The sequence below is a fragment of the Mus pahari genome, chromosome 2 (assembly GCF_900095145.1).
Source record: "Mus pahari chromosome 2, PAHARI_EIJ_v1.1, whole genome shotgun sequence".
Taxonomy (NCBI): domain Eukaryota; kingdom Metazoa; phylum Chordata; class Mammalia; order Rodentia; family Muridae; genus Mus; species Mus pahari.
Window position 1 is genome coordinate 141,116,124 of NC_034591.1, and position 21,649 is coordinate 141,137,772.

A 21,649-nucleotide genomic window follows, 5' to 3' on the forward strand; every position below is an offset into this window, starting at 1 on the left:
CTCTCTCTCTCTCTCTCTCTCTCACACACACACACACACACATAACATCTCTTCCTAGATGGTGCCCGAGGTCATCCTCACGAAAACTTTGTTTAGTCCCCACCCGAGTGGACGTCTGCTCCTCTGACTCTAGCACATTCATTTTTTTCCCTCTTGGAACACATTTGCAGAAGTCCTGTTGAACATCTTTACATACACTTATCTCTGCCCTCTAATCCCAGCTCCCAGCTCCTCCACAACAAGACTAGGCCTTTGCCTCCCCAAATACTTGGCTCAAAACCTGACATTTTTCCAGTCCTCAATAAGTGTGTGATAAATGAATTCTTTCCAAATAAAAGCAATGGCTCTATCTATGGAAACGGAGACCCAAGCTGGACCTGAATAATCCCAGCAGTGGGGTGAGGTAAAGGTGCTGAGGCAGGAGGATCAAGAGTTCAAGGTCAACAAAATCTATATGGCAGCAAGACTCATCTCAAAAAAGGGGGTTTCCAGCTTTGGGAGGCAGTTTTTGAAGTTATGCTAGAGGCTGACAACCTATGGTCCGAGGGCCAACATCAGCCTACTTTGTAGACTGCTTTTGTAAATAAAGCTTTATTGAAAGCATAGCCACACCTGGGAGCAACGGCAGATGCCATGACAAGGCAAGACAGACCATAGATCCCAAAGTATTTCCTCTTCAGCTACTTACAGCATTTACCAACCCTTAAATTAGCCACCTATGATTAGTTTCTGGAAGTGAGGGATAGAAGAAGGGTCCCAAGAAGTGTGCCCGTCACACATCACTTCATTCTGCCAGCTGTGTGAAGGAGGGAGGCAGAGAGAGAGAGGGAGGAAGGAAGGAAGGAGACCCTGATAGAGAGGACTGGGGCCATGGATTAGAGATGGGAAGGAAGGAAGGAGACTCTGATAGAGGACTAGGGGCCACGGATTAGGGATGGGCGTTGTTCCCACAGCTCCCTGCTGAAGCCTCTCCTGTGTGCTCTCTTCTAGTCATCCAGTTTGGTTTTGTCACCCTTTTTGTGGCCTCCTTTCCTCTGGCCCCTGTGTTTGCTCTCCTCAACAATGTCATTGAAGTGCGGCTGGATGCTAAAAAGTTTGTTACAGAACTGAGACGCCCAGATGCTGTGAGGACCAAAGACATTGGTATGTCACCCCCCTACCCTCTGAGGGCTGGCATTCCCCACTTCCCTTCCTTCCCCATGAGGCTCCATCCAACTGCTCCCCAGAGCTCAGGAAGCCAGCACTGCCCTCCTTTCTTCACCCCTTGGAACTTCTCTTGTTTCCTTCCTTGGATGTGGGAAGGCCAGTGGAAGTCATTTAACGACCCCATGTTGTCCCCTAAGTTTCCAGACAGAAGCACCCTAAGTTCTGGAAGGGGGCAGAAAGCCTTCCCAGCTGACCGGTTCTGGGGCCTTGCTGTCTCTGAGCCCAGGATGGGACTAACCAGAGATGTCTGCACTTCTGTCTTACAGGAATTTGGTTTGACATTCTCTCTGGAATTGGCAAGTTCTCCGTCATCATTAATGTAAGTGTTTACATTCAGAAAGCCTTAGCTCTAAGGGAGGAGCTTCCAGAGAGCCCAGCCCTAATGAAACAGGAGCCAGTCTCACTACCTTCCAGCTTTTGCCCATTTTGGAGCTTTGCTTTAGACAGCCCCTTCTTCGTGGTTACACAAGCCTTGTATGGAACCCATGTTGCTGCCTGGCAGTCTAGTTTAGCTTTAAATTTTATTAAGAAAAAGGCACTTATCCACATGACTATATACCTCGGCTTTAAGAGTCAAAATCAGATCTTTCTGGAGCCAAAAAGAATGAAGAAACAATTTGCCCTATCTGCCCATCTCTCTCCATGTGGTTTCTACCCTTGTGTCCCTGGAATGTTGCCTAGGTTGCAATTCCTAATTCCTCAACATTCTCAGCACAAAGCCTTGATCACTCTCGTGGACTGGCGTGCTCTGTAGGTTATGCTAAGATGAGGAAGAAAAGGGGTGCTTGCCAGACTCATATACATGGCAGAGAAATTACTTTGTCCTCTGGATGAACAGTGACCAGCTAGGGCCTCCCTCCAGCTCTTCCTTCTAAGAAGTCACCAGCCAGCTAGGTATACGTTTAGAAATCCACAGTCTATGCACCCTCGGAAGCAGAATATTGGTTTCTAACCCACTTCCTTGACACCTGCCTACAAATGATCAAGAGACTCTGGGGAATCGTGGGATCCGTCTGCTGCGGGTTGAATGTTTAGATGTAGTAATCACCACTTTGGACGCTTAGAAATAAAGCACAATTTAAAAGGAGATAAGTTGTTACTTTGAGCCATGTCTACTAGAAAAGAGACACTCAGTGTCAGCTATATTCTCTCTGTGTTACAGAGTGACAGGGCCTTTTGCTTCCCTGGCCACTAAGAGTTTTGATTACTTATCAAACCAACAGGACGTAGGAATTGTGTCTGCCATATAGGAAGATTCTAGAAATGATGCAGGATAATAGAAGGACAAAGAAGTGCTCAGCAAATCATAGTTATGATAATTATCCGTATGTTATTAATTTTCAAATATGGATATGACCCACTTATGTCTATACATTCAGGAAAAAAAAATACCTAAACCAGATTTTAAGGGGCCTTAATTATTGCGCAGACTATAGTATAAACAGCTGCCAAAAAGATTTAAGGTTCTCTTTGCAGAAAGTCACTCCAAATCCAAACATGCAATCACTCACCTGCGTTCAGCTTACTCTTGGCCATTTGTAGAGCATTTGGACATCCCATATGCTGTGTGGGAGGAGTATGGCCCATCTAGCAGGCCCAGTGCCTCTTCCCTTCTGTCTCTCCCCTTTCATAAGCTGAATAAAGAAATAGCTTCTATTGCGCGAGGCACTGCAAAGTGTCTGGAGAGGATGATCTGATTGAGGAAACTGTTTAACTGTGTTCCTAGCTCTTTAGTCTTCCCCTAGGACATATGCACAGGGCCCCCAACTTCCTTGTCCAATCTACCAGCACCACTTTCATTGAACCAAGGGATTTTCTCAGCATGCCTTGAACTCTGTTTTGCTCAGCCAACGACAGTGTCAATCCAAGTATCTTAGAGGTGGACCGAAGCTTCCATTTCTCCATATTGTCGTTTCCTCTGTCCAAAACTATGAGCCATGTGAACTTAGGGGCAGGTCCTTGAGCATGCTGTAGATGTTCCCATGTCGATGCTTGTAGCTCCTCTTGATGGTGTGCCCAAGAGTGGACAGACCCTCAGTCACATGTCCTCTGTGCCTTTTAGAAACTACTCATTGAGACTTGTTCTTAGTGCTTGTCATTCTGTCCCCAGGCTTTTGTCATTGCTGTCACCTCCGACTTTATACCCCGCCTTGTGTACCAGTACTCCTATAGCCACAATGGGACGCTACATGGCTTTGTGAACCATACACTCTCCTTTTTCAACGTCAGTCAGCTGAAGGAGGGAACACAGCCTGAAAACTCGCAGTTCGACCAGGAGGTTCAGTTTTGCAGGTAAAATGATGTGGGGGAGGAGCTCCAGGAGCAGTAGATCCAAAGAGTTATTTAGAGGACCTGGAGGTGGCTTCTTCTTCTTTTTTCTCCATCTCCTATTCCTTGAGAGTTGCTATGAACTCACTTGATTGAGACACTCAATATTATTGAGAACCTTTTGTTACATACTATAGAGTAGATCACGTGCTATCTAACTTTGACCATGTTGTCAAGGAGAAGAAAGAACAGAGGAGTCAGACATCATATGGACTCACATGTAGGCCCATGTGCATGGTGAATAATCAGAGGACAAGGGACTAGAGTGGAAAAGATGAGCTTCCTAGGTGAGCTTTGAGGAGATGAATGTCAGAAAGGAGAAGTACTCTAGCATGGAACTAGACAATGGAGTTTCAGTGAAGGAGGCCTTATGAGGAACTAGTGCTGGCCAATAATATAAAATAAGTCAGAACTCCTGGAATCACATAGGCCAAGTACAGAATTTGAATAGCCTAAAGAACTCACCAGAAGCTGTGAAATCTCACAGCACCTCTAATATGACATGATAGGAAGGCATGGCCTTTTAGTCATCAGGGAATGACATACACAAAGTGTATGTTGAGGTGACTGATGCAGTTTCAGAGAGGAAGATGAACTAGGGTTTGGAGAGCACAGAGAAGTAGTCAGTTGGGCTGCTGAGCCACTGAGGCATGAACTGGAATAGGCCTGGGATAAAGTCACTGTACTGCCTGGTTTTGTGTCAACTTGACACAGGCTGGAGTTATCACAGAGAAAGGAGCTTCAGTTGGGGAAGTGTCTCCACGAGATCCAGCTGTAAGGCATTTTCTCAATTAGTGATCAATCAGGGAGGTCCCCTTGTGGGTGGTGCCATCTCTGGGCTGGTAGTCTTGGGTTCTGTAAGAAAGCAGGCTGAGCAAGCCAGGGGAAGCAAGCCAGTAAGAAACATCCCTCCATGGCCTCTGCATCAGCTCCTGCTTCCTGACCTGCTTGAGTTCCAGTTCTGACTTCCTTGGTGATGAACAGCAGTATGGATGTGTAAGCCGAATAAACCCTTTCCTCATCAATTTGCTTCTTGGTCATGGTGTTTGTGCAGGAATAGAAACCCTGACCAAGACAGTCACCAAGGAATTAAGAGAAAAAAAATGAAAGATTTTTCACATGTTATGCTGCAGAATTAGTAGTGGTAGACACGGGCAGGGGGAGGAGGGAGGCTGAGTCTGGACATGGCTTGGCAACCAGGGTTCTGTTGACATGTCGAGGAAGGTGCTAGAACTTGATCTTACCAGATAGGGTGGGATTCTGACTTTGGTAAGTTGGAATCTCAGTGCAGTCAAAACAGTGAAAAGATCAATACTTGCACGATCACATATTGAAGGTGCTGCCATATTTCTCGGCTTCTCATGTGTTCTTCTTGCTATATCCAAACTCAGCATTTTGGCCTGTATGACCCAAAGAATTCTGACACACTTTGTTATTTGTCATTTCTATCTTCCCAAATGTCCTCTTTAATCAAATTTCTACTGTCTAGCTCCACACTAGAGTATATTCCTTTTACCATTCAACATTCATGTGTGCTGAGTTTGATGTTGGCTATGGTGCATTGCCAATGGTGGTTGGAAACCCAAGGGGTGTTTTTCACCTTCCCCCTGGATACGTCCTAAGCTGCTGTTCAGAAGAGGTGGCTGAGTGACACCACTCCAGGAATCCCCAAAGTCAAAATACAGAAAGCTCTTTGTGACTTCTCAAGGAAAGCTAAAGAACAGAGGAACATCGGGGAACTTGTTTGACCCTTCTGGACCCTGGAGATATGACAGTCTCAGCCATGCCTCCATCAAAGACCACACCCACATATCGCATACACAGACTAAGAAGCCAGGGGAGATGTGGGACAGGCAGGGATTGTTCTGGCCACCATCTGGTGTGCCTTGTGAAAAGCTGCTGGTACCCCCATCAAAGCAGTGTTTTATTTTCCTTTTCCTTAATAGCTTATATGAATTAGATAAAATAGTGTTTCACTATGTCATTTTTATACATATATAAAAATGTACTTTGACCATCCTGTTCTAGTTTCCCTATCTTGTCTCTTCTTCCCCTCTCACCATCCCCTCCTCTTCCAAGTAGTCCCTTCTCCAGTTTCATATGCTTTAAAAGAAATTCTAGGATCTGCATGTGAGAAGTACACGTGCAGTCTTTAGTTTATTGAAACTGACTTGTTTTCTTTGCCCTGATGTTCCCCATTTCTAACCATTTTTCTACAAATGGCATGGCCTTGGTGTTCTTTATGGCTGAATGCAACTCTCTGTGTTGTGTCTGTGTCTGTGTCTGTGTCTGTGTCTGTGTCTGTGTCTGTGTCTGTGTCTGTGTCTGTGTCTGTGTCTGTGTCTGTGTCTGTGTCTGTGTGTCTGTGTCTGTGTCTGTGTGTCTGTGTCTGTGTCTGTGTCTGTGTCTGAGTCTGTGTCTGTGTCTGTGTCTGTGTGTCTGTGTCTGTGTCTGTGTCTGTGTCTGTGTCTGTGTGTCTGTGTCTGTGTCTGTGTCTGTGTCTCTGTGTCTGTGTCTGTGTCTGTGTCTGTGGTGTCTGTGTGTCTGTGTGTCTGCGTGTCTGTGTGTCTGTGTGTCTGCGTGTCTGTGTGTCTGTCTCTCTCTCTCTTTCTGTGTGTGTGTGTGTGTGTGTGTGTGTGTGTGTATGAGTTCACATTTCTGTTATCCATTCATCTGTTGATGGGCATCTAAGCTGATTCCATTTCTTACTTATTGTGACTAGAGCAGTGATAAATATGGTTATGCAGGGTCCAGGATGGGGGGGGGGGCAAATGCCTTTAGTCCCAGCAGAGACAAATAGATCTCTGTGAACTCAAAGCCAGCCTGATCTACATAGTGTGATCCTGTTTAAAAAAAAAATTGATATGTATCTGTCTGTATGGTGTGCTCACTTAGGTTGCTTTGGAAATGTGTGCACGAATGACAAAACTGGACTGTTTGGTAGTTTTATTATTCTATTTTTTTTTTTTTGAGAGACTCCATAGTGATCTCCATCGAGGCAACACTAATTTATGTTCTTCACACTAGCATTGTTTGTTTGTTTTGTGGGAAGATGTTCTGACTATGATGAGATTGGAATCTTGGTATTGTCAGAACAGTGGGCATCTGTTCATGCTTTCCCCATGGACTCAGAGTTAGATGCTCCTAAGAGAGATGCTTAAGCTCAGATCTAGAGTCTGAGACCAGGAGAGAGATGGTTTGATCATCCCAACCCAGACAGCTTAGCTTACTGACCTGTGATTTAAATGAATGGCCATCTTCAACTCAGCACTAACTTGAGATCTTAACTGTAGTCAACAAAGAGAAGACGAGGAAGCGGTGGCCAGGCCCCCCAGCAGGCTATCCATTCATTTGTGAGTATAGATTTCTCAAAGGCTTTTAGAGCAGTGGCTACAAAGTGCCTTATCCCCAAAAGTCCTCCTGTGTTTGGATTTCCTCCTACACTAGGCACTGCCCAGGCCACTAGATCTTGCTGATTTGCCAGACTGTCCATGGTGCTGGATTTTGGTCTGTAGCTCCAACAGCCCTGTTCTTTAGCACAGGGGTTTTGTGCCAGAGCTGCAGAACATTATGGGTGTAACCATGGGCTTTTCTAAACCTACCCCAGTTCCTGAATAATGACATGGAGACTATATTTATTTATAAGCTTTTGGCCTTGTAGTTAGGAGTTATTTCCTGCTAGCTCATAATTCAATTGTCCCTTTATACTAATCTAAGTTCTATCACATGGTTGGTTAGTTACCTCTCCCTCCTTCCTAGCCTGCTTTTTGCTCCATGTCTGGCTTGCTGAATCGCCCATGCCTGACTCTTCCCCAGAGTTCCTCTCTTTGGAAGTCCCGCCTTACTATTCTGCATATTGCTATAGGCCATAGGCTCTTTGTTTTAACCAATCAGAAGGTGATGTTTAAAAAATACTAAGGCCAAAAGGTGCTTAACAAAACCAAAATCCACTCTGTAATCAGATCTTTGCTGGTTCAGAAATTAACATTTGAATAATACGAGGATAATCTTTACACAGTACACAAAAACATCACTCCAACATATGGATTTGCTCAAGTGTTGCCCACAAAGTCAGTCAATAGATTTGCACTAAACAGATAGGCCCTGAAAAGTACAATTTTAATATTTTTAATAATTGGAAATAAATAATTTTATTAACTGGAAGTGTTCGTGGAAACAGTCCCTTAATGCTTCAGTCTATCAAAAAGAAATCAAAAGAAACTGGAAAGACTTGGGAAACTTTGGAGTTCTCTAAGATTATAGACGTTCCTGGTGACAGATCCTGAACTAAAGTTCAGATCCAATTTCTCCAAGAGCACAGACTCCCAGGGTTATGCAGTGAGAACCAAGGTGAATACTGTCTGTCTCTTCAGCAGGTCTAGCAGCACCTTTCAGACATAGATCGAACACCAGGGATCTTTCTCCTCTCCCTCCCCCAACTCTAGATCACCCAGTAGCAGTTATGTTTTCTAAACAGCATTAACTAATGGATCCATACTGGGAGCCAAGAGTAGATCTAATTTTGAATGAGGTTTAATTCAATCAAACAAGTCAAATACCAATCTTTATCTCCCAGTTCTACTTTAGTCAATGCGGACTGTACTTTCAAGCTCCACATGGTTGGTATCAGCTGTCCTGACCAATCAAGCAAAGTTTGTTCTACTCATCCCACGCTGCAAAGGCTTAGGACTGGGACATGAGTCAGGACACACAGGGCTGAGCTTCCTGCATCTGCTTTAAAGTCTCTGGATTTTCCAACCAGTTATGCACAAAACTCTGACAGTACCTTCATAGTTTCTATACGGATAGATGAAATTGTGGTGTGTATAGTACCTGTTCAAAATTATCCCGAGGATGAGGAGATGGCTCAGAGGGCAAAGCTGTTGCTGCACAAGTGTAAGAATTTGAGTTCTGACCCCCTCCACACACATACACATACACACTCACACAAGGCCCCAACACATTAGTGCACTTCTGTAATCCCAGTGCTCCTGCAGGAAGACAGTAGGCAGAGACAAAAGAATCCCCTGAAGGTCATGGGCGAGCCAGGTATACAAGGTGCTTACCAAAAGACTATCTCAAAGAAGATGGAAGGCAAGAAGTGATACCATAGGTTGTCTTCTGTGCTCCTGTGAATACAGACATAGCACACATGGAGAGAGAGATTCGATGAAAGAAACTTGCTGCCAATGGGGGACAGAAGTATCAGGAGTATGCTTAGGAGGTGTCTTAGTCAGGTTTTCTATCACTGCACAAACATCATGACCATGAAGCAAGTTGGGGAGGAAAGGGTTTATTCAGCTTACACTTCCATACTGCTGTTCATCACCAAGGAAGTCAGGCCTGGAACTCAAGCAGGTCAGGAAGCAGAAGCTGATGCAGAGGCCGTGGAGGGATGTTCATTACTGGCTTGCTTTCCCTGGCTTGCTCAGCTTGCTCTCTTATAGAACCAAGACTACCAGCCCAGGGATGGTACCACCCACAAGGGGCCCTCCCCCTTGATCACTAATTGAGGAGATGCCTTACAGCTGGATCTTATGGAGGCACTTCCCAACTGAAGCTCCTTTCTCTGTGATAACTCCAGCCTGTGTCAAGTTGACACAAAACCAGTCAGCACAGGAGGTGTACTTTAATTCTATCATTCTGCCAAGAAAAGTGTCTTCAGAAGCAAATCATCCTGGAATGACCTTTGGAGCAGCCAGGTTCAGCACCAGTTAGGACTGTGGGCTCATTGTGCAAATGTTTGAAACCCTGGTACAGGGTCTATGATACAGAGCACCACAGGCCCTCCATCAGGAAGTCCAGATGAAGCAGGGGAGTAGGTGAGCAGGATGTTCAAATGCCACTCTAATAACTTCTCACAGGGTCACTGTGGGGACAGCACATCACTCAGATTTAAATATTTGGGGGTAAGCATTCAAAAGAGGTGGGGGATAAAGAATGAGGAATTCAGTGGCTACAGTAATAGCCTATCTTATGTTTTTGCTTTGTTTATTTGAGATGTGGTCTTCTTATGTATCATGGATTGATGAACAGCTATGAAGCTTAGAAGGGTAAGCTGACTAATATTGTGTCAACTTGACACACAAACTAGAGGTATCTGAAAGGAGGAAATCTTCATTGAGAAAATGTCGATATAAGATCTGGCTGTAAGGCATGTTCTTAGTTATTGATGGGATGGGGTGGTCCACCCCATCAATCTTTCAGTGTAGTGAAAAATACACCTAATGGTGAAAATGTAAAATCCAACGTGAGCCTCCAGAGCCTCAGAATAGCTATTTCATGTAGAGGGTCACTGAGATGCACAGACTTTGGGCTGGTTCTGCTGCATGATGTTTATTTGCAATCCTTGATAATGAAGCACTAATATATCCTTAAAAACTTATTTTCTTTAAGAATTATTTATTTATATATATATGAGTATACTGTCACTCTGTTCAGACAGCAGAAGAAGGCATTAGATCCTATTATAGGTAGTTTTGAGCCACAATGTGGTTGCTGGGAATTGAACTCAGGACCCCAGGAAGAGCAGTCAGTGCTCTTAACCACTGAGCCATCTCCAGCCCCAAGTAAAATTTTAAAAAGAGCTAGGATTGCAGGTGTGGGCTACTATTTCTGGCTTACAAGTGGTTTTGTTGGAATTCCATATTCATATTCTGGCTAGTGAACAGAACAAGGGTGGCAATAATAGAGAACAGGGTGTCAAAGAGGATGTTGAGTGGTGAAGGGATGTGTGAAGAGCACTGTATCCAAGAGAGAAGCTAGAATGAGAAGGAAAAAAGATGTCAGATCCAGAACCTATTGGTCACAGTGATGTGCATGGAGCCTTCATGATGTTATCTCTCTGAGTATAATTAATGTGATTGGGTTACGTTGAAATGAGATGTCCTGTTCAAATATAAGTGGGTATCTAGGCAACTGTACATCATATGATCTAGGTATAGTATGTCAAGTAGGGCTAAGGAGGTTAAGAATTGTTGATGGAAATATCTACTTAATGTGGGACTTATGAGAGATAGACCAAGACAGTGAGAGATAAAGAGAGGCAAACACAAACACACACACACACACACACACACACACACACACACACACACACACACAGACTATGCATATGGAAGAGGGACTAAGATAACTAATTTGGGAATCGGATGCAAGTCTGTAGCCCATAGTCCAGCTTTATAATTGCTCTGCAGCAGGAAATGGACTTTATATTGGTTTTCTGGCAAATGGCCATGAAAATGTGATGGCCCTTCTCATCCTCAGTCATCAACTACCTCTGGAGATAAATATAGTCACATAAAACTGAGGTTTAGTCTCCAATCCAACCTTATCAGGGATAAAGGTTTTTAAAATGGCAGTAAGCATTAAGACCTGTCTCTGGCTGCCCATTTGTAATGGGCAAAGAGAAGCAAAGCCACCACTTCTGGGGACAGTCTCACCTCAGCTATTGACCTACACCACACAACTCTTTCTTAAACAGTTCCAAGATGTTGGGCATCCAGCATGATTAGTGGCTACTTGAGAAGGTCAAGCAGCTGAAAGGCACTGGAGGATGAATAGTCTGTCAGTTCCTGGCTCAGCAGGAAGGAAGCAGAGAGTTCACAGGGACAAGAACACACAAGGCTCCATCACCCCAACTGGGCTATTTGGAGGTGTTGACCATGCAGAAGCGGGCATCCTCAATTGGCCCGTGCCATGCTTAAGCGCTTCCATATCCCAAGGCCCTGTGCAGAGCCTTTAAAGAGACCATTTCTGCCTTGTGTCTGTTCCATGTAGCAGCAGAGGTAGCCCACTTTCCCAGGTGTCTGCTCCCTGTCAACTGTTGGACTGACATGGTTCTCATTAGTCCCCTAATTGCCTCTACTGTTTTCCTCTACCAACAGCCAGTTTCAGAAGGTGTTCTAAAGCGGCTCAGATGGTCTGAAATTATTGTACATAATTGTTTCAGCATTAATATGACATCCAATTCCAGTGAGGCTATTTAAAAAGGTTCTTCCACACCACTGTTTGGAGTCAAGAAAGACGTTCACCAGCTGATTCATTATAGAGCTAACACTTCGTCTAAGAGATGGCGGTGACCAGCTTCTCAGGGTTGGCTCCCTCTTCCCCTTCAGCAATTGTGTTTTCCCAGGTTGTGGCAGATCTCACAGTTACTGGCTACCTTATAGGTGAGGATGGACGGAGGATGGAGACACCTTAGTGAACCCCTTTCCCTCTCTGTCTATGCATTTGAGTCGGGTTCAGATGTTAGATGTGCCCCTGAGGATTTGCATGGCTGCTCGGTACCTGGCTGGTGGTGCTCTTCTGGATTGTTGCCAAACTCCTGAGCGTGGGGCGGGATCTCTGGAGGAAGTAGATCATGGAGATTCGAGGTGTATAGCCCTGGGCTACCTCCTGTCCAGTGTCTACTTACTGGTGAAATTAGATAGGAAATGTTCCTACAGCCATCCTTCCCCCCCATGGTGGGCTGTCTCCCCCTATACTGTGAGCCACAGTGACGCCTCTCCCTTTCTTAAGTGGCTTCTGTCAAGTATTATATCACAGTGCTGAGAGGACAAAGCAACAGAGCCTTGATTTCTATGTCTGTAAACCCAAGGGCTTTCCAAGAAATCTAACGGTTCGTTAGTACATGACTATAGTGCTATAAAAATCTGAAACACCGTAGGTCTCTGCTCCAGCTCTGTTCTGCTTCCAACTGAACCCCTGTGCAAATCCAGCATACTCCAGCAATAAGCAGGTAACCCTTTCCCCATTTTTCCATTTCTTTAACATAATAGGAATTGCAGAACTTTGAAGTTATTCATGGGTTTGTCTCATAACAATGAAACATAATTTTAGTTGATAAGAAACTCCATTTCTTTAGGAAATGTCCAAATTTAACTCCATCCATGACATTTTTCACAAAATAGTATTAACATCATTTTAGAGTACGTTTAGTAAGATGTTGACTTTTAAAAAATCAGTTCCACCTGTTACACAGAGATCTGCCCCAGTTCACACTGTAATTCTGCTCTTGAAATCTTGGTATAAAACACATCAGAGTCAACTGATTATTGCTGGTTCTTAGATCTTTTAAAATTGTGCACCTCTATTGCTAAGAGTGTAATTTGGCGGCAGAGAACCTGCCTGCCATACACAGAGGCCTTGAGTACCATTCCTAGCACTGCAGAAAAAATTAAGAACTTCTTTCTTATAAAAAATAATTCTGTGTACATATATCTGTGTATGAAAGGAAAAGGCCCCCCTTCATAGTCCGAGCCCAGACTTTATCCCCCAGGAGACACCACCGTGCCCCACTTTGGGTGTGGAAGCTTCTAGAAATCACATTAACCTATGTTATTTCATTAAATTCTCACGGTATCTTCCTTTAACGCTGAGTGTATGTGCACACCTGTACACGAGTTTTTCATGCTGAGGCTGGAGGGCAGGTGCGTCCCTTCTGGGTCCTTCGTCCTGTGGTACACGGTGTACTGGTTGCTTTTCCTGACTTAGACTGCCGAGGTTCAGGGACGTGGTGTACCTGACTCATGTAGAAGGCAGAGGCACCCTCATGCCACGTGTCCTGTTTAGATGACCTAGTTGTCTCGTGAGCGAAAGTCTGTCTATCTGTCTCGGAAGACTCAGAAGCAATTCTTCAAAAATAACATTAAAGCTCAAGGACAATTAAGCAGAAACGGAGGAGGGGTGAGTTTCTCTAACTGATATGCCTGACGTTAAAATTTCACGTCCTTTTGGGGCCGGCGTGGACTTGCTGAGAAACTGAGGCTGCCCAGGGAAGACTGTCAGGTGTTGGGGTCACACGACAGGATGGGGATGGACTAGACAAAAACTACACTTCCCAGGTCTCAGGGAGTCCTCCACCACAGTGTCTCTCCTGTCTTGGGTCATTTACCTGAATGCAGTCCTAGAGCAGGCCCCTGTGACTGCCAGTCCCTGGCACCACTGATGGGCATTGGCATCATGGGCCTGGAATTTGAGTGTTCTGAAACCTTCTCTGGAATCCAGGAGGACTGAGAAGGTTTGTCCGTGTGCCCTGACCAAAGTGACAAGTCACCTTCAGCAAAGCGAAGAATAGTTACGATAGGTCTGCATCTGTGACCCACAAATCCAAAGCATGAGGCTCAAAGAAGTCTGAAAGGCTTTGTCTTCATACTACATCACAAATGGAAAATGAAACAATACAAAATGTCATTGCAGGAATGCAATGATTTAAATGGACTGTATCAAACTATCTTAAGTTTATGTGTGAAAGGAATATTTGAACCATCAATGAATTTCACATTTTTGCTTCAGGCCCATCCCCGAGATGCCTTAAATATAAGCAGGTATTCCAAAACAGGAAGAAATTCTGAAATCTGTAATCCTAGTGCCGAGTGTTTCAGATAAGGGGCTCTCAACCTGTACTGGGTGGTTTCCTCTGAAGGGCCAGGCAGTGTGCTGAGTTCTTTGAGTTGGGACATAACTACACTGGGAAGGAAGACTCAGGCTAATTCGGTTGAGAACAGTGGGTCTCAGAACATGGAGCGATGTGGGCGATGACTTTTTGTCGCTGTAACAAATACCTGCAATGAGCGATGTATAATTTATAAAGAGAAAGTATTTATTTATAAAGAAACACTTGATGTTTCTTTGGGCCTGTGGCAAGGAAACATCATGGAAGGAGCATGCGGTAGAGGAGGGGAGAGAGAAAAAGGAGAAGGAGCAAGGGTTTCCTAACCTTTCATACCCCAAGTGACCAAAGGACTTCCAATGAGTCCCCACCACTTTAGGCTTCCACCATCTTCCAAGAGAGTGATAGGGCACCAAGACTTTAACACCTGGGCCCTTAGAGAGCAGTCAGGAAGGACCTGGGACCCAAGTGCTGGATGTAGCCTCAAACAGTCGCTTACTATCTCCAGAACACATACTTCCCTCAGCTCTGGACTTAGAAAGCAAGCGCCACAGATAATTACCACAGATAATTACCACAGCGGTTCCAACAATGAAGCCTATTAACCACCTGCCTATTCTTAAAGCTAATTGTCTCTTTGTTTAGCAAGTGTCTTCTAGCTGCTTAGAGAAAACAGTTGATAAGCCTGACTTCTTAGGATCAAATTTCAGAGGAAAAAAAATAAATATTATGTAACCCGAACTTACATTGGCATGTAAACAACCAATTATGTACCCCGTGGCACAAGCTTACTGGAATCCGTGCTCTTCAAAAGATGAATCATGGTTCATTAGCGGATTGTGAAATCACTCCAGTGGGTCACAAACAGCCTTTGCAAGGACGGGACAGACTAGAATGGAATGGAGGGTAGGCTAGGCTAAGCTAAAGCAAAGTATCAATTCATCACATACAGTAACATTTACATTGTGTGTTGTATTCATTTCAGTAATAGATATGTCTACTCATCAGTGTAAGTAAGTTGTTACTGCTGTAGGTCAGACAGTTACTTTAGGAAGGAATGTGGACAGATGTAAACTGTGTCAAGTCCCTTTCCACTAATTTCTGTGGTGTGGCTTTCCCTTCCGTGGAGCCACCCTTCCCTGCTCTGCAGAGAGCTGTTCTCAGGTTGATCTGCTCTGGACAGATCACTGCCAAGCCCCTCCTCTCCCACCACCCCAGACCCTCCGTCAGATGAATGCGCCTGTTAGATTCAAAACATGTTTTGGACACCCGGGGAGGGCAGAGCAACAGTCCTAAAGACTGTGGTAAGCTAGTAGCCAAGTTGGAAGCTGAATTCGATTATTTATGGATTCTTTTCAGACTGGAAGGGGAGAGTGCACAGTGACTCTCGGAGAGTGAGGAAGCTCAGTGAGCAGCTGCTGCTTCACAGCCAGCGCTAGGAATGGGGAGGGATGGGCTTTCCCTGTAGCTAAGGGACTGGGCTATGCCTGGGGAGGGAGGTCCCCCCCAAGCAACAGCAGGGTGTACCCTCCTCTAGCATAGGAAAGGAGCAGACCCTGTTTTGCATACAGCACAGAAATAGGCAAATCTAAAAAAGGCTTTTCTCCATTCCCATGACATCCTATCCTATTCATTTGACTCATGTGCTTCCCCTTGCTCTGTCTCCATGTCTCTGTCTCCTCTGTCTCTTCTCCCCCCCCCCAAATCCTCTTTCCCCTCCTCCCTGGTCTCTCTCCCTTTCTCTACTAGCAAGCAGTCCGTAGCTTTACATTGTTCCTGTCCTCAGCCACGGATGATCTAAATGAATACCTCGGTGCTCTGTGGTGCTCTGCTGGGCTGCAGTTAGCTCTGCTTTTCAGCCAGATGTCATATCAAGCTTGCGACAGCTTGAGCCAGGCAGTGAGGTGGGAGCGCCTGGCTTCTGGCCAAGCCCTAGTAGAAAGATGAGTGTCTGTCCTGCAGCGTGTCTTTCCGTTGCTGACTCCATTGCTCCGGCGTTTTCTTTGTGTATACATCTCTTTCTTCTACCTCAGATGTTCTATCCTTCTTGCACCTATTCCTTGGAAACTGGAAGCCATGGTACTGATACACAGACCTTTTACAACATTAGTTTCTTTTCGACAAGGGAAAGGACCCTCCGTTTATGACCCTACCTTCAACTTCAGCTGTTGATGAGGTGTTCTGTGATAATGAGGAAGAGCCTGGATTCTGTTAGACTTCTATCCTCACTTTCCTCTGCTTCTTATTGGCCTTGAATTGCTCCCAGGCCATATACTTGAATTCTGAATCCACCAGCGTCCTTCCATGCATGCTATATGGCATACCTGCTTGAGTGTTTTGAGAAGATTAAAAGACAAACATACAGAAAAGTCTTTTCTTTTGCCCAGGGCTATATACATGCTGTGTGTCCTGTCCTGTGTATGATGACTCTCCCTGGTCAGAGTCTCTTACTGTGCCTTCCTTAGCAGACACAGACACACACACAGACAGACAGACAGACAGACACACACACACTACTGATACCATCCCAACTTTTTCTCCACCCTAAGGGTTGCCATTGGAAATGTAATTCCATCGAGAGAGTGAGTCTGAGATGGTCACAGTCCTGCTACAAACCCTTGTCATTTTTCCAGGATTAGAAAATGAGTTCTCTGGGGCATGAGTCATCGCAGAATAGGGGTGAAAAGTCAGAGACAGAAAACAAAGCATGCCATCTCTCTGTGTGCCTGAGAAGGAGGTGGAAGCTCACACTAGGCAATGATAAAGCATACAGATAAGTCATAAAGATGACTAGGGAGAAGGACTATTGACCAAGTGTGGTTATTTATGACCGACCCTACCCCCCCATTCATTCAACCTTCTTCTTGGGCTGCATTGGCTTTCCTTTGGCTTCAGTGGTACAGCTGGAAATCCTGGCTACCTTCAAAGCTGTTGCCTGAAGAGGACCCGAAGTGACCCGCTAGTGCCAATGTCTGCCTGAGATCCAGAAACTGCTACATAGCACCAGATGAGGCATCTGGGAGCCCCTACCAGACAATGGGAGCCATGAAGGCCACATGGGCCTAGGTCACCTCTCCTTCTGTGGACTCCCCCGAGAATTACATCCTGACACCAGAGGAAGCTTTAGGAGGTGTTGGGGAGAGAGAACAGGAAAAATACATCTGTAGACTGACTTTTGTGGACTTTGATTATTTTTTTATTCCATAGACAATTGTCAGTTGGACTGTGGATTTCCACTATCTATTTCCCAAGTTTCACAGCCAAGAGCTCAACTGTTGCTCAAATCTTGAGATTTTATCCATAGACGTATCTACTTCCCTTCAGTCTATACCCAATCTACTATTTATTTCCTAATTTTACCTATTTATTTAGTTTATGTTCATGTGTGCAGAGGTATATGTATGTATATGTAGCTGAGTGTGTATATGTGTATGTACATGTGTGCACTGAACATGGAAGCCAGAAGCCAACCTCAGGCTGTTCCGCAGGAGGTATCCATCTTAGCTTTTAGAGATGGTGTCTTTCAGTGGGTCCTAGGGCTTATCAATTAGGCTAGGCTAGTTGACCAACATGTCCCAGGATTCTGTCTGTCTCTGCCTTTCCATTGCTGGGATGACAATCCCGTGCCACCACTCCACCTTTCGCCAAACTCAGATCTTCATGCTTGTGCAACAAATACCGACCAGCTGAGCCATCTCCTAGATCTCTGTCTTCACCCAGTCTGAACACCCTATCTTTCTTTGGGCAGGTTCAAAGATTATCGAGAACCACCGTGGGCACCAAACCCATATGAGTTTTCCAAGCAGTACTGGTCTGTTCTGTCCGCCCGTCTGGCCTTTGTTATCATCTTCCAGGTGAGTTATTCAGGTGAAGACCAATCAATTAGAATGCAGGCTTCCCAGGGGAAGACTCCCATAGTGCCCTGCCTGTCCCTCATAGTCAGATGCTTAAGGTACAGTCACTCTTAGTATCTGGGTGTGTATATATATGACTTTAATACCTCTGTGGGACACCCAAACTAAGGGTGCTGAAGTCCTTTGTAACAAATGACATCACATTTTCATGTAGACCACCAATATCTTCTCATATACTTTAAATCATTGCTAGAGGACATGATAATGAATGAAATGCAAACTCAATAAGGACAGGTCTAAAAAATATTGACAAGCATCATGTGCACGCGTGTCTGCTGGTGTGGTTATGTTCTCGGTTATTTTTGATCCATGGTTGGTTGAATCTGAGCATAGCATGCCATGGATACAGAGACCCACTTGTGTTCTGTGACATAGGGAACTTCACATGGGGCAGGCAACAATAACTGTAAAGCAGGGGGATTCCCTTGAGAGAGCTTTGAATGGGTGGACTTGGCCGAAAGATAATGAACTGCAAAGTAAAGTTATCGAACAGATGTAGAGTACGTTGCAAAGTAGAGATACTTGCCCATTTAGACTGGAGAAGAAGAAAGGAAAGTGGAGAACCATTGAAACCAGAGTCTCAGCACTGGGACAGACAGACAAACAGCACATCCCTTCTGTCAGCCTGAGAAAGGGCTCAAGTTCTGAAACTTTCCTGCTGAGCTAGTGGGTCTCTCCTTTGTTAGCTTTGTTCACCATGGAGACATCTGGCTGGAGGGGTCTGCAGAGTCATCTAGCCACCCCTGGAATGAATAGCAAACTCGAGCTCTGTGATTCCTATCTTTGACAATAGCCACAGCTCCAATTGCGGACGCTGAGATTCTCTGAGCTCCTGGGCCTCCAATTCCCACTCAGGGTCTTGTTGATCTTTGAGCAGAGGCCAGAGCACAAAGCCAGATTATTTTCTCTTCTGCTCCCTTGGCTTTTGTATTCCCTAAAGGCAGGTCTCTGGGGGGCTCTAAGGTATCCTGCCCCTCAGACTCTAGCCCAGGATGTGGAAAAGCCCACCAGCTAATCTTTCACCCACAGAAGACACTATTCTTTCCCTGTAGAGATGGGATGATATGTTTGACAAATTGCCTAGACAGCCCCCTGCTGCCCCCCACCTGCACCCATTTCCTCACTTGCCCATATGTCACATGTCGCAGGTCACTCACATTGGTGGTGGCTAGAGGAAAAGCCTAAATACCTGGGAGCCTCTGAAAGCAGTTGTTCCCAAAGCCTCCTCTTGAGTTCCCAGAAGCAAGATGTAAAATTCAGGGCTTGTTACCACCTTAGTTTGCTAGAGGGAAAAGAGAGGACATAGTTCCCAGTCAGAAAATCATCATGAGTTGAGGAATGTGCTGGTTGCATGTGTAGGAAGGATAGACTTGATAGATGAGCAAGAATCAGAGTATGTTAGCTTGAATTGGTCCATGCCAGGCGCCGTAGGCAGATATCCATCCCTCATAGAGAAACTGCTCCCAGGAAGACTTTCCGTGCCTCCCTGTGCATCCCCGAGATATATTTAGCTGGAAGCCTCATGCAAGTGTCTACGAAAGCCTGAGATCAACCAAAGAGAACTGGGTGCAGAGAGTCCTTGGTGTCTGCAGAATGAGGAGACTAAGTTGGGATAAAGCCAGATCAATGAAAACATCTAAGCTCCTAACCTGATATTGAGGACAGAAGAGACAGAAAAGGAGACGAATGGGGCAGTTGTCCCACAGGCAATCCTATAGAGGCCACTGTGTTCAGTGGCTACTTCCTTGGAGGCCCCAGTCTAGAGCAAGTCTAGAAGCATGAGGACCAAGGACATGTGAGAATTCTGTGGTTGGTGCAACAGTATACTATGTGACTTCCTGACAGGAAGACATGCAGGGTAGCTGCCACTTACCACATCTTGCCATTGCCAGTATTTGATGTGTATTATTAAGACATCAGTATTCATAGCTGCTGCAGGAGTAGATTGAAGTTGTAGTAATTTTACTAATGGGACACCATTACCAAGGGACATTTTGGCTCATTGGTAAAGATCATTCAGCCGGTGAACTGCCTAACACCTTGTTCTGTTCCTTCCTTTCTCATCAAGTCTTCAGTACCCGGGTAGTCCCTCTGAAGGGGTCAAGGTGGACAGTGGTGAGCTCATGTCCACCGATGATGACCTTATGTATCCCACTACCAAGCCAAGGCTCACCACTCGTGTCTCTTCCTTGTCTTGGCAGAACCTAGTGATGTTCCTGAGTGTCCTAGTAGACTGGATGATTCCAGATATCCCCACAGACATCAGCGACCAGATCAAGAAAGAGAAGAGCTTGCTGGTAGACTTCTTTCTGAAGGAGGAGCATGAGAAGGTCAAGCTGGCTGACGAGCCTGCCCAGAGGAGCCAGGGAGGTGGGGATCGGAGCAGGAGGAGCCGTGCAGCCGGCTCACGTGCACCATCAGGCCGGAGCCAGCCAGGCAGCATAGCATCCTCAGGGTCCCAGCACACCAATGTATGAGCCGTTGGCAGCAGAGGAGGGCATGCTATGGCAAAACACCTGCATATGCCATATGTTCCTATAACACAGTGGTACCTCTTCTGCTGGGAACTGGCTTATAGGTGTCTCCAAACGGAAGTTACAGAAAGGGAAGTAGAGTGAGAAAGTACAGGAGGGAAGGGAGCCATACAGCTTCTCAGAAAGCTAGAAGCTTGTGTTTCTTTTAGGTCAACTTTTGAGCTGTGTCCTTTCAGGGAGTTGGTACCCCATGGGCATCACTTCACCATAGAATTCTCTCGGGTCCTTTCTTATTCTTCACCATCATCTTAGGTGAAAGAAGTCCAGTGAGGGTCCCGTCCATCCTAGCACCCATCTAACTGACCACACCCCCTTCCTACTGTCACCCTGGAATAAACTCTCAGAGACACTTGTGACTGGGGCTACACTACAAGGCTGAGCAGATGCAAATGAAGTTACAGGATTGATTTCTGTGGCCACTGAACCTGGTGGTAAGGAAGAAAGGTCCAGTCCAGGTTTGTCTGCAGCGCCTAGGACAAGGGTGCATACAGTGCAACTCACCATCGTTTTATGCAAGTTCCAGTTTAAAATAAAATAAATGGAAAGAGTCTTTTTTAAAAAAAATATGCATCTCTTGTCTTTGATGCTGTGTTTCTTCTCTCCCCCCCCCCCTTCCCTCTCTCCTGTCCTTTCCTTTTTTGTTTTTCTGCCTCCCTCCCTCTCTTCCTTTCTCAAGCTCTGTTCTCACAAAGCAGGCAATAGAAGAGAGGACGGTCCTGACTGGGGACAGGTGATGAACCAACTGTTGTGTAGTCATTTTAGATAACGGCGAATGCAATGGAGAAATGCGAGGGGGAACAGAGAAAACAGGGAGCAGGGGACACAGCAAGTGTGGGTGCACGTGGAGCTCATCCATGGGCTTGGTCAGAAAGACTGTCAACAATGTTAACAGGGGGTGATAACTTTGCTTTCCCTTTATTAAGGCAAAAGGGAGCGGTCAGGTCAGGTAAGGGGCATTATAAAGAGGAGTAGGAGCTCCATTTTATCTTCATCATAGAGTAGCGAGAGGTACATATTGAAATGCTCACACAGTCAGTTGGTAGTTGCTCTCCAAGACTCGATGGGGAGATTTTCATAAAGGGTTGGATAGAAAGGCCAGTCACTGGAAAAGCCATTGATGCTCATCTCAATCATGCTTCTTATATTTCTCAGCCCCTTCTGCAGCCCAGAGACTAGCTGCAACACTATATTGTCTTGACCCATCTCCAGTTCCACACAGGTCAGTCTGACTAGTTAATGCCTGATAAGCAGATACAAGGAAGGCACTGCACCAG

The 21,649-nt window shown here is 45.4% G+C and overlaps 1 protein-coding gene across 6 annotated transcripts in view; it reads left to right on the plus strand.

Annotated features, from left to right (window-relative positions):
• Positions 1-20,931, plus strand: part of Ano2 (anoctamin 2) — a 339,560-nt gene extending 318,629 nt beyond the window's left edge. For 5 of the 6 annotated variants that reach the window (XM_021190379.1, XM_021190380.1, XM_021190381.1 and 2 more), the window contains 5 exons: positions 991-1,143; positions 1,473-1,525; positions 3,317-3,498; positions 17,676-17,781; positions 20,043-20,931. In XM_021190379.1, coding sequence (XP_021046038.1) covers positions 991-1,143; positions 1,473-1,525; positions 3,317-3,498; positions 17,676-17,781; positions 20,043-20,318 — 770 coding nt within the window. In that variant the 3' untranslated portion in view covers positions 20,319-20,931. The remainder of the gene's footprint in view (positions 1-990; positions 1,144-1,472; positions 1,526-3,316; positions 3,499-17,675; positions 17,782-20,042) is intronic. The other variant, XM_029534970.1, reaches the window with a different exon arrangement.
• Positions 20,932-21,649: the final 718 nt, after the last annotated feature.